The sequence below is a fragment of the Drosophila tropicalis genome, unplaced genomic scaffold, assembly GCF_018151085.1.
Source record: "Drosophila tropicalis isolate 14030-0801.00 unplaced genomic scaffold, ASM1815108v1 contig_463, whole genome shotgun sequence".
In the NCBI taxonomy this organism is placed as follows: Eukaryota; Metazoa; Arthropoda; class Insecta; order Diptera; family Drosophilidae; genus Drosophila; species Drosophila tropicalis.
Window position 1 is genome coordinate 1,541,454 of NW_027172929.1, and position 17,030 is coordinate 1,558,483.

Below are 17,030 nucleotides of genomic sequence, written 5' to 3' on the forward strand. Positions count from 1 at the left end.
GGCTAAAAAAAAAATTTGTTTTGCCGGCTAAGATAATTTGTTTTGCTCAATATTCGCAAAAACTGATATTTCAAACTGTTCCACGTTTTGCGCCGATAACTGATAACAAATCGGCACTTTGCTCCTATTGTCGATAGCATATCGATATGTCGCTCCGATAGCCGACAATCCCCATTCAAAACGGTAAACAACAGCTGTTTTTATGATGTTTACCTCAGCCTCTGCCCGCTTTGGTGGGTGATTCATCCAAAACAGTAGAAGAAAAACCCACAGATATTTGTAATCAGCTTTAGGCACTTTTTAACAAAATTAACTTCCCATCCCAGAAAAATTAAAAAAGAAGTAGAATGTTCAACAATATATTTGGCAAGAAACCCACCGTAAAGGAACAGCAACGGGAAAACGATCGGAGCTTAAGGAAAGCCACCCGTGACATTGAACGTGAACGTTTAAAATTGGAGCAAGAGGAGAAAAAACTAGAGGCAGAGATTAGGAGGAATGCTGCTGCTGGGAACAATGACGCCTGTCGGATACTGGCCAAGCAACTTGTGGAGATTCGTAAACAAAAGTCACGAAGTTATGCCGCAGCTGGAAAAATTCAATCCATTGGCTATCAAAATAAAAATATGGGAGCCAATATTGCACTAAGCGAAGCCATGGGCAGCACAGCCAAGACAATGGCCACCATGAATAAGGTGATGCGTCCGGAGCAAATTGCCGGAACAGTGCGAGATTTTCAGGCTGCGAATATGAAAATGGAGATGACGGATGAAATGATTAATGATACGCTAGATGATATGCTTAACGAGTCTGGTGATGAGGAAGAATCGAATGCTGTTGTCAATCAAGTGCTTGATGAGATCGGCATTGAAATTTCCGGAAAAATGTCCAATATACCGGCAACAGGTACTTCATCGGACTTTGAGACAGCGGGCAAACGCACAGAAAAGGATATAGCTGACCAATTGGCGAAGCTGCGTTCCTCATAAATCAACAGCCAGTTGCCTTATCTAAATCTATTTATATTGAAACAAAATCAATCATTGTTATAAATTTATATTCACTAGCTGATAAGTAAATTGTAAATGTATGCAAAACAAAAAAAAACCATCCTAAGTGAATTGCCTTATAGACGTGCCGTCATACCACCACCAGCCACTATAGACTCTCCAGTGATGTAGCCAGCATCTTCGGAGACTAGAAAAGAGACTACTCCAGCCATTTCCTCGCTAGTGCCCAATCGACCCATGGGAATTTTGGCCAAAGCTGCCTCATTTGCCGACTCGTTCTCATACAAGGCTTTTGAGAATTTTGTCTTAATTACGCCAGGCGCTAGACAATTGACACGAATACCTTCGGGGGCCAAATCCTTGGCGGCAGCCTTGGTAAGGCCAATTAAAGCAGTTTTGCTTACCGAATAGGCGCCCAAGAGCTGAAAGAGAGACATCAACGTGTGTTACAAGTACATAGAGAAATTGCTCGACGACCTTTGAACTAAACTAACCTCAAACGCATCGTAGCCTGCTATGGATGAGACAAAGACAATGCTGGATGCCTTCTGCTGCCTCAGATAGGGCAATGCCTCTTTGGCCAACAAATAGGAGCTCTTTACATTAACATCGAATATCTTATCCCACACTGTTTCATCACATTCGAGGACGCCACCCACTGCCGGATTGGTGGCGGCATTACTAATCAATATATTTAATTTGCCATATTTACTAATGGTTTGTTCAAACAACTCCTTCCGGTCCTGAGCCTCGCTAACATGACACTTCAGGCCATGGACATTAAGATTGAGTTTCCTTAGCTCGGCCAAGGCGTTATCCACATTTTTTTGCTTACGGCTGCTAATAACCACGGCTGCTCCGTCCTCCGCCAGACGTTTTGCTATGGCAAAGCCAATTCTAAAACGAAAACATTAATATTCCGTTTGAAAACAATGTAAATGGATCTGGTTTACCCATCGGTGGAGGCGGTGACCACAGCAACTTTTCCTGCCAAACGCTTCATTTGATTGGATTCAGAACTCGGACTGCTTCCACTTGAGGAGGACGACAAGCGTTTATGGCAAAGATTTTGATAATGTTTGATAGCTAATCGCTGGTTGTTGTTGTTATTGTTGGTGAGATTTCTCTTTATGGAACTTTGGACTCCGACGCCGTTTCGATTCACGGCCGTAGTCGACATGGGAATAGTCAAAGGTAACTTCACTCCCAATTGCTTACTTAAATTAAACATTTTCTAGCCTAACTCTGACCTGACCTGACCCTAAGTAAACGTTTTATAATTGATTTTTACACTCATAAAGTTTTGTTGTTTCTATTATCTGCCGTCATTTGCTTGCTTGCCATTCACCCCGAAATGGACACAAAGTTAGGCGCGCAAATTTTAAATATTTTATTCACTTGCGCCTGAATTTTTGCATCGATTGTTAATAACTGTTAGTCAATTTCATAAGTACATATATGTATACAACGTTTTTCCGATTTGTATAGGCAAATTATTCAGATTATCTTACATTTAATTGAATAGCAGAATGGACTAAAAAACTGTCTGCCTGGCTGGCGACATCGGCAAGATAAGTAACAATGTTCGTTTTGTCGCTGCTGAAATGAAAATCTACAAATAAACATTCTGTTTCGTAATATATTAGCAAATAAAGATAAATAATAAAGTATGACAAACAAATATAATCAAGTGGCAACAGATTTGCTTTAGACGTACACCCAAAATACGGCAAATATACAGTGATAAGTCCCTAAAAATGACAAAATTAGTCGGTAAAATTTTAATATATACATAGATATCCGAAAGATTGGCTAACATAAAGGGTTATTTTACTTAAAAAGTTTCAGCAAGTAGTGAGCGGAACTTTGCTCCCTTAAGTATGCAATAGACTGTAAAATTCATTGTTTTCAACAAATTTACAACAAAATTGTGTATAATCAATGCACAGGATTTCTTTTTATGTTTCGAAAAGAATTCTTATTGTATGTTTTAGCGGAAAGGTACTTGTAAATTCACAGCCTTTACCTTTCAAAAATGAATGTATCTTATAGACGATTCCATGAAATTCGTTTTGCTTAATGCTCACTGTACATATTGCTCGTCTCTCGATTGAAAGTGCAAATTATTAAAGCTGTCAGAGCGGCTTCCCTTCCCTTACTCACCAACCTATGTACATATATACATAGGTACATAGCCACAATATGCTCTGATCCCACACTTTTTGAGTTCTACCCTCAGCTACAGTCGGCCAGTAGCAATTCGTTGGTCCGGGTCGTTCCGTTTCCACCTTCGTCTCGGTCTCCGGTTCGCGTTGTACCTTCTCCCCCGGCACGCGGTTAACACGGCATGTGATAAAAAGAAAAAAAAACTACCAAAACCAAAACTAAAACAAACAACTAAACGAAGACGATTTTTAATTATTACGTTTAACTTAATTTTTTGATTGAAAAGAATTAATAAGAAATGTCTGAACAAGAAAAAGAAATTGCTAATTCTTCGCCTGTCTTGCAGGATTTCAAGGCTCCTGTTTTTACGGATAATAAACTCGTGCTCTATTTTCATCCATATAATTTCTATTCGCAAAAAGTTAGTTCATAAATCATGTGATTTTCGATATAAGTAACAAAAATTACAAAACCAAAACGAGTTAATCATCATGATTATCATCTTGATGATCATCAGTTGTAATGACAGGGCCAAATCCATTACATGGACGCAATAGTGCCGAACCAAGTTGAAGGGGTTTTGGGGTAGCATATTAAATAGGAAATTTACTTCTATTTAAGTTTTTAAGTTTTTTTAGTTTTCCAGATATAGTTTTATGACCGCATCGAATAGATTTATTTATTGTTTACCTGTCTCAGTGTCAGGTGCTAAGTGGAGAAATAACAATCAAAAAGAATTTGCATAGAAAATGATCAAAGAGATTGCGTTTAAAACTAAATAAATATCTCGCCCAACATTTTTAATTCAAGGATTTATATTTTATTTTGTCAGCTAAAATCTGTAATAATCAAAATGCAATTAAGATTTTAAAAACAAGGACATTTAGGATAGAGAAAATGATTATTACTTGTTATATTTCTCTTTAGGTTCTCCTCGTCCTCTATGAGAAGAACATTGACTTTACTCCCTATGTGGTGGACTTATGCAATGGAGAACAGTATTCCTCATGGTTTCTGAATCTAAATCCCAAAGGGGATGTGCCCGTACTGCAGGATGGTGCCTTTGTTATACCCAATTCTCATCATATAATCAACTATGTGGAGAGCAAATTTCGTGGCGGTAAAACAAGAGAGTCTTTCACAGCTCCAGAGAAGACAAAAATTAAGACATTTTATATATATTCTTTGAAACTTACAGAAATGCATCCGAAATTGAAGCCTCCGCAGGATTCTAAAGACTTCGATGATGTAATGGTCTATGAACAGGCTTTGGGACGTCTGCCCATTGGAGCATTGAGTTTAGGATCATTTGTGCACGATGATCTCAAATTAGTTCCCAAGGCACCATTTATAGGACCCGTGCGGCAGTCCTGCCTGAGTGAGTGATGCATAAATTTTGAACTTATTTGAATTATATTAAATTTTTCCCAACAGAGAACAATGATAAAGTTCTGGATTTGTTACGTCGTTCTTTGGAGGACTTGGAGCCGCATAATAAGAGTGCTTTGCAGCATAAATTGGATATACAATTGCGTCGCAAAGATTTGGTCTCCTCACGTGATGATTTCCAACGTGTCTTGGATGCTGTTCGCCATGTCCTTTTGTATGTGGAGCAGGAATTATCCAGAAAATCCCCGCGCACTGATTGGCTAATCGGGGATCAACTCACATTGGCCGATGTCAGTTTGGGTTTGCTTCTGCATCGTCTCTATCAGTTGGGATTTGAGAATTATTATTGGTCCTACGGCAAATTGCCGCAAGTGGAGAACTATTTTCTGCGATTCAAGCAGCGTCAATCTTACCACAAGCTACAGCCAAGCAATTTCGAGATATTAAAGGAGATGTGGTCCAAAACGCCGGGAAATTATAAAATAGGAGCAGGAGCTGGCTTCTTGGGTATGGCCATGTTTGCAGCCTTTGCTCATAAATAATCACAGATATGTACATACAGCAGGGTGGGCAGCAGCTACCAACTTTTAGGGTAAATGTCTGGCAAATATCCAAAGATAATAACTGATCCCTTTCCTTTTATAGTATACATATAGATACATATATGTATCTTTTACATATTTTTTTTTGATTGTTTTCTATTTGGGGCTGCTTGGAACCCATGCTAGACACTTGGCATTTACTTTTTAGTTAACAAATCCCATTTTTTTTTTTTGTTTTTATTATCAATTCGTTATTAAAGTTGGTCACATATAAACAACACAAAACGCCTTAAGACTACCGAGATGACATGGCAACACTCATCACCCATCACCCATGATGCACCAAGTCAAGTTATTCAAAAAAAAAAAATTAAAAATAATTTTTATGGGAAGAGAGCCTCATCTACAACTACAACATCTTCAACAAAAACTGTCGAATAAATATGTATGAAAAATTCAACATAAATTTTGGTATAAAAATTCAATTCCTGCTATGCTTGTTAATCGCTTGGAGAGGAGTGAGTCTCCTAGCTTTCTGTGACGGACGCCTGTTGATCCCTTCGTTGCTGTTCCGATTGTTGTACTGATGCTGCCGCTGATGCTGCCTTTACATTGGTAAAAAGCGGCATACCCATAAATTTGGGTATTTGCTGCTCTCTACTACTCGAACCATTTGTATGTGCACGCGATGAACTTGCTCCACCAGCTCCTGGTGTATTGGCAGAGCTGTTTGCTCCTAAATGCGAATGCCTTTTAAGGGGAAAACTATCTCTGGTTGCCCGTTGATAGCTAAAGCTACCAAATCCAGGAGCATCGGGTAATAGACCAGGCGTTGGATACCAAAATCGATAGGTGAAATACCAGGTCAGTATGGCTATAATTCCACTTATGACCTTCTCAATCATACGATGATAATACAGCATCGTTCCAACCAGCATGATGTCCCAGAGCAACTGCAAGGCAGCCATGCCAATGAAAAGAGTTCGTATTATAGGTGTCAATCTCTTGTAGAGAAATTGTAGGCTACGCATTTGTTCTTCGTTCAGCCCTCGCAATGGATTCGAGCCGGTATTCTCTGATATGGAGCGATTGTGTAGCTCATTGCGTATATGTTCCTTAATCGTTTCCCATTTAACAATGGGACGAGCCTCTTCGATGAGCACGAGACTAGAGTGTATGAGTATAAAGGCATGCCCAGAAATATCGAAACCTTGCCATAGATGGCCAGCTTTAAGGCAACTAGATTTTGAGGCAAAACCTACCAAGAAACAAAGAATTCAATCAGAATTATTACAAACACCTTGACAGACTTAAAAACTTACCCTTAATGGTGCATCTGCCATAGGAGGTTTCCACGACATTAAACAGCTTCGTCCAGAAGAACCAGAAAAATGTTGCTATTACAATACGTGGAAAATGATGTCTTAACATTCGTTTATGATCGCCACAGGTTATTGTATAGGCCGAGAGCACCAGGAACGGGACGACAAATAGCAAAGTCCAGCCCCAACCGACTTTTACGAAATATAAATTAAATAAATTATCCGAACGGGCAAAGTACGTCTTGGGAAATGGCACAAAGTCACCAATAACCGAGATGACAAACAGACTGCCCAGGTAAAGGGCCACTTTTAAATCTGTATTGAAGAAAATTATTTTCTTGCATAAATGTATTATACCCATGACAAGAATCTCTCGAACGCTGGTTGGGGCTGCTGTTGGTCTAGTGCCACGCGCTTCAGATCGACTGATATCTGGTCCACCGGGACGGAAATTCATATTTGTCCCAGAAGTATTTGGCGATGGGCCGCTTCCTCCGCCCAAGTTGGGTCGAAGGGGTCGCCTCTTGGTGGCCATGGTTCTTTTGTTCCTATTTGTTGTTGGAACGTTGTATTTGTCGTCGATGTTCACTTGCCCTTTTTTGGACTTTTTTTTAACTGCGTTCGGAAGGAAAGTGAAAGTTTTTTAGAAAGTGTCAAAGTTCAAACCGAATCCAAGTGGTAGGTTAAAGACTTACCTAAGTTGATTCCAAATTTCGTAGATTTGCGTTACTTTTCATTGATATTTATAGTATTTTTCACACGTCATTGGCAACGTTTTGTTCTTAAAAGTATTTCTCTTTTTTTTTTTCGTTTTAACCAAAATAAAGTGTGCAACAGCTGCACAGGTGTATGGCGCTGGCGTCTCACTGTGAACTGCAATAACAGAAAAGCTAGATTTGTCCCCACTTTAAATCGTTGAAATTAATTTCTTTACGTTTACCATCTTAATGAATGAAATAATGAGTTTGAATTGTAAAATAACTAAAATGTTTATTTTATTCCAACTTCACACGGATATAAATTTCAGAATTTAAATTTAATTAAGCTTGGCTGGTTCTAGCTAGGTTAAAAATAGCTAAAGTTCGCATCACTGTTTTTTGAAGGAAACAGCTGTTTTTCTTGTCTTTTGTTAACTCATAATTTTTAAAAATTACCCGCTTGAATACTGTAATTGAGAAAATATTGTTTAAATGGGTGTCAAGGAACTGTGGTCCATCCTAACGCCACATGCCGAACGTAAGCCCATAAATGAGTTACGTGGCAAGAAAGTTGCAATTGATTTAGCTGGCTGGGTCTGCGAGAGTCTTAACGTTGTGGATTTCTTTATACATCCGCGGCATCACTTGAAGTGAGTTTTGTAGTGTAAATCATTTGATAATCTCATTATATGAATGTCTATAGGAATCTTTTTTTTCGTACTTGCTATCTGATATGGGAACAAGTCACACCTATCTTTGTGTTGGAGGGAGTTGCACCTAAGCTTAAGAGCCAAGTAATAGCCAAAAGAAATGAGCTGCAATTTCGTGGAGTAAAACCAAAGGACAGCGGCTCTTCAAATAAGGAGAACACTGATAAGGCTAAAGAGAAAGGTCGCACTCGTTTCAATCATGTGCTGAAGCAATGCGAGAATCTATTGATATCTATGGGCATACAATGTGTCCAGGGACCAGGCGAGGCTGAGGCCTATTGCGCCTTTTTGAACAAGCATGGGGTAAGTTAGGAATTTTGTTTTTCTGATTAGGGTTTATTAATTGAATGTCAGATTAGTTGGTAGATGGCGTCATTAGCCAGGACTCGGATTGCTTTGCCTATGGGGCAGTGCGTGTCTATCGCAACTTCTCCGTCTCTACCCAAGGTGCCCAAGCGGCTGCTGGAGGAGCTGTGGATATCTATGACATGAGAGATATTTGCTCTCGCATGGACTTTGGGCAAAATAAGATTATTGTGATGGCTTTGCTCTGTGGCTGTGATTATTGTCCCGATGGCATTGGTGGCATAGGTAAAGATGGTGTTCTCAAACTGTTTAACAAGTACACGGATGCCGAAATTTTACAAAGGTAAAAGAACGACAAATATAATCTATGTATGTACATGCATACATATATAGAGAATGTAACTTTAAATGGTAAATTCTATTTAAGATTGAGAAATTGGCGCAATGAGACAAGTACGTATAATGCCCTCGAGATACGCGTGGATGATAAATCAATTTGTAGCAATTGTGGTCACCTGGGAAGAACTCAATCTCATACAAAAAGCGGTTGCAGTGTATGTCGCACTAATCGAGGATGCGATGAAAGTCTATGGAAGTGCGTTACCACCCCTAAATATATAGAAAAACCAATCCTAACTGAAATTTTTCAATCCTCCTTCTAGAGAACAACGTTTATCTATCAAGGCCGAGTTAACTCTGAGGAGAAAAGCTTTGCTCTCTGCGGATTTTCCTAATGAAGAAGTTATTGCTGAATTCCTAACTGAACCAGACAGCTTACCACAACTCAAACTAAATTGGCAGCAACCCAATTTGGTTAAATTCATCAAACAAATTGGTCATCTACTACAATGGCCGGAGATATACTGTTTTCAGAAGTTCTTTCCCGTACTAACCAGGTGGCAGGTGTCTCAAGGACGTCAGGGTAGTGCTAGCATATTAGAACCTGTAGAAATTCTTAAGAAACGTACAGTCAAGGGTATAGCCAGCTTGGAGTTGAAATGGAGAGACACCAAAGGCAGCCTTAAGGGCCTAATACCTGACGATCAACTTAGCGAATTCGAGATGGAGCATCCAAAAGGTTTAGAAGAATTATATCAGACTGTTGAACCATTAGACTTACTAGAAAAATCGTATCCCGAATTGGTAGCCACTTTTTTGAAATCCAAGGAGAAACCTGTGAAAAAATCAACCAGAAAGAAAGCAATACCAGGAGATGATAAACCCAAAAAGGTTTCGAGTCAAAAAAAGAAATTACAGCAACCTTCCATGGAGCAATTTTTGCAAAAAGACAAAGAGAACACCCCAGTGAAGACCAATTCTGCTCCATTGGGAGTTGGACAATGTTCCACACCTTTGACTAAATTTTTGGACGCTGATTTGAATAGCGACGATGAGGAATTCGACATGTCTGATATCATCAATGGCATTGTATCCAATCATAGGCCTGTTCTTACTCAGCATCAAGGACATTTATTGCACTATGAGCTCTTGAATAATGATCTGAGCCTGCGACTTGAACAACTTAGTCTGAAAAATGAAGTCCAAGAAAGTGAATCTAACGCCAACTTGAGGACTGAGCCTGAAGATGCTGATGATGATGAACTGAGTTTACATCTTGGACAGTTAAGTCTTAGGAATGAGATAAAAACAACGCAAAAGCGAGATCTCAGCTTGGGAACTGAACCCGAAAGTAAGCGCCTGGATCTAGATGATAGCTACGATCTGCTGGTCAAGGGTGACCTAAAGAGAGTCCCTCATTTACTGTCAAAGACACCTGTTGGGCGGTTTAAAATGCAACACAGAATAAGCGATAGAATGCCATCATCAGTGGAATCCGATGCAAATGTGAGTTACTTTTTTAATCAAAGCCTAGAGCAGGCGGATCTTTTCGAACAGCTGATGGAAACAAGCTTGGGTCATCACCAGCAGCAAGAGGATGAGGAGGAGGAGGAAGAAGAGGATGACATTGTGGTTATAAGTGACTAATATTAAAGCGTTTGTTTTTTTTTATTCAAACCCGAACTTAACTCTCCATTGCTTCAATCACAAATAAAGCTTGGCAAATTTATGGGCCTGCGTTAGAGCCTGCTCCAATTGCTCTTCAAAGAGATTAGAAACTTTGCGCGATTTCATATTGCAGACCAACTGAGCATTTTGGCCCTTTGGAGCAGCCACCTGACCTTTAAAAGTGACAGCAAATGAACTTAACCAGGTGGATGCATTGAAATCCTTTGTAAGGCAAGACTGAAAGACCAAAAATAAAAAGCAGTTTACAATTTATAAGATTGAAGAGGCAATTCTTTGTTTCTCACCTGAGGTACACAGCATCTCGCCTTGACGTAACCATCACACATGCTGACAACCAAGATGGGACGATCTGTGCATAATTTGGTGGCTCTCTGCAGGGGGATCTCTTCCACCAAAGCAGAACTAGTGATGTAGTGCAATATGAATGGATGTGTGTCCAGTGGCTTTTCCATTATTAAATTTCTCATTTCCACCTCCACGAATTCTCTAAAACACAAACAAAGTTATATGGACTCGTGAACGAAAGCTAAAGATCAACTCACTTGAGCGTTGTTCTTGAAGTTTCCTTCAATCTCTTAAGCATCTCATTGATTCTCTCCAGAGTGTCCATTTTGAAGGCATATGGCAATTTGATATCCGTATGTAACATATTATGGCGTATCGTCTGCAATTCCACTTCAGTGGCATTAGTTAGCTTATCTTTTTGAAATTGCTCAGCAAGCACATCGACCCGATGACGCAGCAGAGCGGCTGTCTTGAGGACATGTTCTGCTGCTTGCCCCGCGACAGCTGTGAAGGCGTAACGGGCTCTATTTGTTTGCTTTAGATTCACAATGCAAAAGCAGGATAATTCACGGGTATTCGTCACATGAGTGCCACAACAAAGCTCTTTGGATAGCAATTTCAGTTCATCCGATGCGACTTGAACCAAGCGCAAACCCTGCTCGGGATAGACTTCACCAGGAACCATTGTTATATCATTCTGTTGCAGAACTTGGGCGGCATTCAATTGATCTACCTTGACAGGAGCACCAAGACAAATGAGGCGGCTAGAAAAGGTAATGATTATCAGTTTGGGAAACTTAATTTCTTCTCTGCTTACTTAATTAGATCTTCAATGAGTTCAACGTCCGTCTTTTGCAGACGCTTGCCCAGCACGGCCAATTCCAATTTACATTGTTCACTGGTAACCGAGCTGGACACTTGATAGGTGACTTTGTGAAACAGGCAACGGATCGCCGCATTTAATAGGTGAGTAGCTGGAAAAGGTTAAACCCATAATTGATATGGACATAACACAGTTTCGTGTACTTACCTGTGTGATGGCAGGTATTGAGCTGCCTGTGCTCGGCATTTACTATCAGTTCGACTTTATCGCCCAAAGACAGTTGAAACTCTTCACTTTGAGTCGGTTCAGTTTCAGATGGGACAAGTCGACAAATATGTACCACACAGTTATTGAGATGCTTAACACTTTCCACTTGTAGTTGTTTCTTGGAATTCTCCTCCTTACTAATCACCATCAAGTGCCCTTTATCCTCTTCCTGGCCACCTGATTCATAGTAAAAGTTACTGGCCTCGGTGACAATTGAAACGGTATCACTTTGTTTCAAATGGCCAATAGAATTAACCTCCTTTGCATTGAGTAACAATCCCACAACCCGAGTCTTCAGCTGGGGCAATACATAGGATTCATTTGTCTGATCATACTGATAACTATATTTTGGGTTATTATCTGTAGAGAGGGCTAGACGTTGGGTAAGTTTAAGCTGAGCATCGGCTATGCCATCATCATCACCAGTGTGGGCGATATTTTCGCGACCCTTTTTCATTCTCGTCTTGGCCATGGATACCTCTGCCCGATAACGTTCCAAATCACAGTTCATATTCTCCAGCTCAGCCAATTTAACAAAACTCTCCTCGGTTAATCCATAGGTGTCTGTCAGTTTGTAAAGAAAGTCACCTGGTATGGTGTTATTATTGAATTTACTGCGTTGCACCTGAAATTCACGATAGGCTGGTACAAATCCCGGACATTCCATTAGATCGATATCATCCAATTTGGGAAATTCAGTGAGAACTTCAGCAAATGCCTTCGATGAACTTTCCCTTAGATTTTTGTACACATCATGCTCGTGATTAATTAATTCAATGACATTTGATTGCTTTATGGACATTTCGGGATACGCTTCACCCAAAGTCTCTACCACAATGGGCACTAGGCGGGACAATAGATTTTCCTGAGCGAAGACATGCTCTGATAGATTCAAAGCTTTGCGTAATACACGGCGAAGTTTTTGGCTAAAGGAAATGCAGGTAATCAATTGAAAGAATTAACAATTTTTTAAGCCTGGACTTACTTTTGATCTGGGAGCATGCCATCGGCCAAACAAGCGGTTATCATGCGTGCATGATCGGCCAATATTCTGTAGCTTGTGTCCAGAACAGTATCCTTTTGAAAGCTTCCCGTATAGGCAGGAGCCCTCGACAGCTGATGAATGCCATCGAAAATGGGTGTAAACAGATCGGTGTCATAATTCGAAGATTTATTTTGTAGAATCGCTGTTAAACGCTCAAAACCCATTCCAGTGTCTACATGATGCGCCGGTAATTGGGTAATAGATCCATCTGGATGTCTGAAAAAGTTTCAGAATGGGGTTTGTTTTTCTGTTAATGTTATTTATTAGCCTTATTTACCGATTGTACTGGATAAAAACCAAATTCCAAAGCTCTGTGAGATCCGAGCGACCCGCATTAACCAATTTGGCTCGTTCGTCTACAGAAGCGAGTTCGGGTTGATGGTCGATATGGATTTCTGTGCACGGTCCACAAGGACCAGTTAAACCCATTTCCCAAAAGTTATCTCGACAGCCGAAGGGTAAAATTCGTGAAGAGGGAAAACTATTATAACAAACACAAACGGATTATATAACTGAGGGCGGAAATATATATTACCAGTTATTATATTTTACCCCAAGCTCCGCCAAATTTCAAAGCATTCCAAGTCTGCTGGTATTCCTAAAACCTTATCTCCAGCGAAATATGTGACATATAGACGTCTGGTATCTATATTATAGGGTCCACGCAGCAACTCCAGAGCCATGGAACAGGCTTCACGCTGGAAAGGCAATATTATATTGTCAATTATTCTTGGTCCAACTTATTCTCTCTTTTAATTTCACCTTAAAATAATCCCCAAATGACCAATTGCCCAACATCTCAAAAAACGTATGATGATAACCATCTTGACCGACAACAGATAGATCATTATGCTTGCCTCCCACTCGCACACATTTCTGGGAGTTGACCACACGTTTGTGCGGCGCCGCTGCTGTGCCAAGAAATACGGATTTAAACTGGAAATTATACAATAGGCTAATCAGTGTGAATCAAATCAGTGGGAGGGAAAGTGACAGCACTCAGAGAGCTCACCTGATTCATGCCAGCATTCACAAAGGCCACAGTGGGATCACAGAAGGGCACCACTGGGCTGGAGCGTACGAATTTGTGTTCATGATTGATGGTAAAGTAGTCAATGAACGTTTTCCGAATCTCTCGTGCTGTTAGCACACGCTGCAACTGTTTGGCCGAGTTGTACATGCCAAACACTCAATAATTATCAATTTTGACGCCAAATTAATTACATTTAATTTACGGCCTTCGCCGGACCGGCAATTATAATATGCTCCTGATAAATCTGCTTGATCGATCAGCTGTTCCAAACAGCTGTATTTTCAAAAAGCCAAGAGACATTCACATCGAGACGGTGACAAGTGAATTCAGAAAATTTTCAAGCTAGAAACCCGCCAAGTCATCCGGTAGAACACATATTAAATTTATTTGAACATAGTAGTTAATAAATCTTAAAAATTTTTATTTGAAATAGCAAATTATAAAATTTTAAATTTAACGATTGTTTTCCTTATTTTGGTTTGACAGCTGTCGGCGTTGCACTGTGACTGCAGGAACAGTCGTCTGACATTTGGCAACACTGTCATCAACATCGACGTGTCGTGTTCGTCGTCGAAAAGTAAAAGTTTTCTTTCTCTGGGCAAATTTCGCATGTTTATTGTTTGCTGCAAGGTCTGAAATCACAAACAAAACTACAAAGCTGCCACACACTTACATACATATATACACAGAGAACACGCCAAGATGGTTTTAGCAGATTTGGGTAGGAAAATAACCACAGCCCTGCACTCACTTAGCAAGGCGACGGTTATCAACGAGGAGGCTCTTAATGCCATGCTGAAGGAGATTTGCGCGGCCCTTTTAGAGGCTGATGTGAACATCCGATTGGTGAAGCAACTGAGAGAGAATGTGCGAGCTGTCATAGATTTCGATGAGATGGCTGGAGGCTTAAACAAACGTCGCATGATCCAATCAGCTGTGTTTAAAGAGCTGATCAAACTGGTGGACCCGGGTGTGAAGCCCTATCAGCCCGTCAAAGGCAAGGCAAATGTTATTATGTTTGTGGGCCTGCAGGGATCGGGAAAAACAACTACATGCACAAAGCTAGCCTATCACTACCAAAAGCGCAACTGGAAATCATGTCTGGTATGCGCTGATACTTTCCGTGCCGGCGCCTATGATCAAATTAAGCAGAATGCGACCAAGGCTCGCATTCCCTTCTATGGCAGCTACACAGAAATCGATCCCGTTGTCATTGCTCAAGAAGGCGTGGATATGTTCAAGCGCGAGGGATTCGAAATGATTATTGTCGACACATCGGGTAGGCACAAGCAGGAGGAATCCCTGTTCGAGGAGATGTTGGCAGTAGCAAACGCTGTCAGTCCAGACAATATCATTTTCGTGATGGATGCTACAATAGGACAGGCTTGTGAGGCACAGGCCAAGGCCTTTAAGGATAAAGTTGATATCGGTTCAGTTATTATTACCAAGTTGGATGGTCATGCTAAGGGCGGTGGTGCTCTGTCTGCTGTGGCCGCTACCCAATCTCCTATTATATTTATTGGTACCGGCGAGCACATTGATGATTTGGAACCCTTCAAGACAAAACCATTTGTGAGCAAACTCCTTGGCATGGGCGACATTGAGGGACTGATAGATAAGGTAAGAAGAAGAAGGAAAATGTTGTTTGTGAATTTAATACACATTTGGTTATCCCTAGGTTAATGAACTGAAACTGGATGGCAATGAGGAGCTGCTGGAAAAGATAAAGCACGGCCACTTCACAATACGTGACATGTACGAACAGTTTCAGAACATTATGAAAATGGGTCCCTTCTCGCAGATCATGAACATGATACCGGGCTTCTCGCAGGATTTCATGACCAAGGGTTGCGAACAGGAGTCAATGGCCCGCATGAAGCGCATGATGACCATGATGGACAGTATGTCTGATAGTGAACTGGATAACCGGGATGGCGCTAAGCTCTTCAGCAAGCAGCCCACGCGCTGTGTTCGCGTAGCCCAAGGCTCTGGTGTCATTGAACGCGAAGTCAAGGAACTTATTGCCCATTACACAAAGTTTGCAGCTGTCGTAAAGAAAATGGGTGGCGTTAAAGGACTCTTCAAACAGGGCGATATGACCAAGAATGTAAATCCCACACAGATGGCCAAGCTCAATCAGCAGATGGCCAAAATGATTGATCCACGCATGCTGCAGCAAATGGGCGGCGTTGGTGGACTACAGAATATGATGCGACAATTGCAACAGGGAGCGGCCGGCGGTTTGGGTGGTCTGGGGAATCTGATGGGTGGTTTTAGTGGCAAGTGAGCGTAGTAGCAGTTGGTTCGTATTTTTTATGTTTCTTAGTAATAAATTTTTTCTGTTTGTGACATATTTTTTTCCGGTGAGCGCGTCAATTTTCCCTCTACCCGAAAAATTAAGTAAGCAGAGAATTCCAAAATCGGTGTATCAATAAAAATATATAGTTAACACTGCGATAGGGCTTTTTTATAATCATATAATAATGATGAATATATTATTATTGCTTAAACAATTGAAATTTTGTGCATTACCTATAAGAGGGCGAAATTGAAATAAAACGAAAAGAATTAAAATGCATTTTTCTAACTAAATATGTATTTTCCAATTAAATATAATAAATTGTAATTCAAATGATTTAATATACATATGTAAGTATATCATCTCAATTCTTGTCTTCAAAATAGAAAGAGACAAACCACCATCGAAGTATTAATACATAAATGCTTTATATTGTTGAGTAAAATTAAAGGGTATTCATATTTCGATGCGGCAAAACAGCTTCTTCGTTTATGCATATGTTTATATTTTCACACATACACAGCAAGCACATACAACTACAACAAAAAACAACAAGGGAACAGGAGCCCAGAAATAAGTATCAGGCGTCAGAGAACAGAAACGAAACATGAACGTAAACAAACAAACCAACAAACTGTGAGTATACGAGTGTGTGTGGGGAGAGTTTCAGTGTGTGTTGTGTGTGTTTATGACGTTTATTCTATGAGAGTTTGGGGGCGTTGGAAGAGCTTTTAGCATCAGCATCCCTTACAATTATGCGTGGTGGGGCAGCAACAGAATGTGAGTGGGGTTGCGGATACAAATGCGGATGTTATTGTTGTTGTACAATGAAATGGCTCTTATGGGCGATAAAAATGTCCATTATCCTGTCAAGTTTTGACACTCATAAAACCATCAAACAAGTCAAACGAACAGGTGCACAGCAAAAAGAGCAAGTTGGACGCCTGTCAACGTTATTTTTCGTTCATCCTTGTGGTTTACTCACACACACACACACACATACGAAAATTCCTGCCCTAAGGGTATAGGCCTTTTTCATTTTCGGCCTGAACCCCCTTTGATGGTACATAAGCAGGGCCCATGGCTTAAGCTAAAGAATGGGCATCA

The 17,030-nt window shown here is 40.4% G+C and overlaps 7 protein-coding genes across 11 annotated transcripts; 4 read left to right on the forward strand and 3 right to left on the reverse strand.

The window, feature by feature from the left end:
* The first annotated feature begins 127 nt into the window (after positions 1-127).
* Positions 128-1,116, forward strand: CHMP2B (Charged multivesicular body protein 2b). The gene has a single exon (XM_068287286.1). It carries the CDS (start codon positions 348-350, stop codon positions 987-989), a length of 642 nt encoding a protein of 213 aa, XP_068143387.1. The 5' UTR covers positions 128-347; the 3' UTR covers positions 990-1,116.
* Positions 1,041-2,358, reverse strand: Dhrs4 (Dehydrogenase/reductase 4). Its single transcript, XM_068287283.1, has 3 exons — positions 1,964-2,358; positions 1,505-1,907; positions 1,041-1,432 (listed from the first exon to the last, which is right to left on the reverse strand). The coding sequence occupies exons 1-3, from the start codon at positions 2,239-2,241 to the stop codon at positions 1,127-1,129; spliced, it is 987 nt and encodes a 328-aa protein (XP_068143384.1). The 5' UTR covers positions 2,242-2,358; the 3' UTR covers positions 1,041-1,126.
* An 828-nt stretch (positions 2,359-3,186) lies between these two features.
* Positions 3,187-5,573, forward strand: Gdap1 (ganglioside induced differentiation associated protein 1). 4 transcript variants are annotated; one of them, XM_068287035.1, is made up of 5 exons: positions 3,187-3,597; positions 4,104-4,296; positions 4,375-4,554; positions 4,611-5,072; positions 5,131-5,573. In XM_068287035.1, the coding sequence occupies exons 1-5, from the start codon at positions 3,475-3,477 to the stop codon at positions 5,154-5,156; spliced, it is 984 nt and encodes a 327-aa protein (XP_068143136.1). In that variant the 5' UTR covers positions 3,187-3,474; the 3' UTR covers positions 5,157-5,573. The 4 variants fall into 4 exon arrangements, 3 of the variants coding, with proteins under 3 accessions (XP_068143136.1, XP_068143137.1, XP_068143135.1); XM_068287036.1 differs by having other exon boundaries at positions 3,192-3,597; positions 5,368-5,573; XR_011032025.1 differs by having other exon boundaries at positions 3,196-3,597; positions 4,611-5,157; positions 5,368-5,573.
* On the reverse strand, positions 5,304-7,294 carry Fitm (acyl-coenzyme A diphosphatase Fitm). The gene is made up of 3 exons (XM_068287032.1): positions 7,125-7,294; positions 6,430-7,044; positions 5,304-6,365 (listed from the first exon to the last, which is right to left on the reverse strand). The coding sequence occupies exons 2-3, from the start codon at positions 6,962-6,964 to the stop codon at positions 5,635-5,637; spliced, it is 1,266 nt and encodes a 421-aa protein (XP_068143133.1). The 5' UTR covers positions 6,965-7,044; positions 7,125-7,294; the 3' UTR covers positions 5,304-5,634.
* A 260-nt stretch (positions 7,295-7,554) lies between these two features.
* Positions 7,555-10,260, forward strand: Gen (XPG-like endonuclease). Its single transcript, XM_068286766.1, has 5 exons — positions 7,555-7,777; positions 7,831-8,140; positions 8,197-8,486; positions 8,571-8,738; positions 8,806-10,260. Exons 1-5 carry the CDS (start codon positions 7,620-7,622, stop codon positions 10,127-10,129), a joined length of 2,250 nt encoding a protein of 749 aa, XP_068142867.1. The 5' UTR covers positions 7,555-7,619; the 3' UTR covers positions 10,130-10,260.
* On the reverse strand, positions 10,116-13,893 carry AlaRS-m (alanine--tRNA ligase, mitochondrial). The gene is made up of 10 exons (XM_068286765.1): positions 13,604-13,893; positions 13,354-13,527; positions 13,144-13,289; positions 12,869-13,072; positions 12,532-12,807; positions 11,487-12,472; positions 11,274-11,430; positions 10,714-11,220; positions 10,456-10,657; positions 10,116-10,387 (listed from the first exon to the last, which is right to left on the reverse strand). Exons 1-10 carry the CDS (start codon positions 13,769-13,771, stop codon positions 10,187-10,189), a joined length of 3,021 nt encoding a protein of 1,006 aa, XP_068142866.1. The 5' UTR covers positions 13,772-13,893; the 3' UTR covers positions 10,116-10,186.
* Positions 13,894-14,122: 229 nt separating this feature from the next.
* On the forward strand, positions 14,123-16,216 carry Srp54k (signal recognition particle 54k). Of its 2 annotated transcripts, XM_068286769.1 has the most exons (3): positions 14,144-14,254; positions 14,314-15,244; positions 15,303-16,216. In XM_068286769.1, the coding sequence occupies exons 2-3, from the start codon at positions 14,327-14,329 to the stop codon at positions 15,909-15,911; spliced, it is 1,527 nt and encodes a 508-aa protein (XP_068142870.1). In that variant the 5' UTR covers positions 14,144-14,254; positions 14,314-14,326; the 3' UTR covers positions 15,912-16,216. The 2 variants fall into 2 exon arrangements, with proteins under 2 accessions (XP_068142868.1, XP_068142870.1); XM_068286767.1 differs by having other exon boundaries at positions 14,123-15,244.
* Positions 16,217-17,030: the final 814 nt, after the last annotated feature.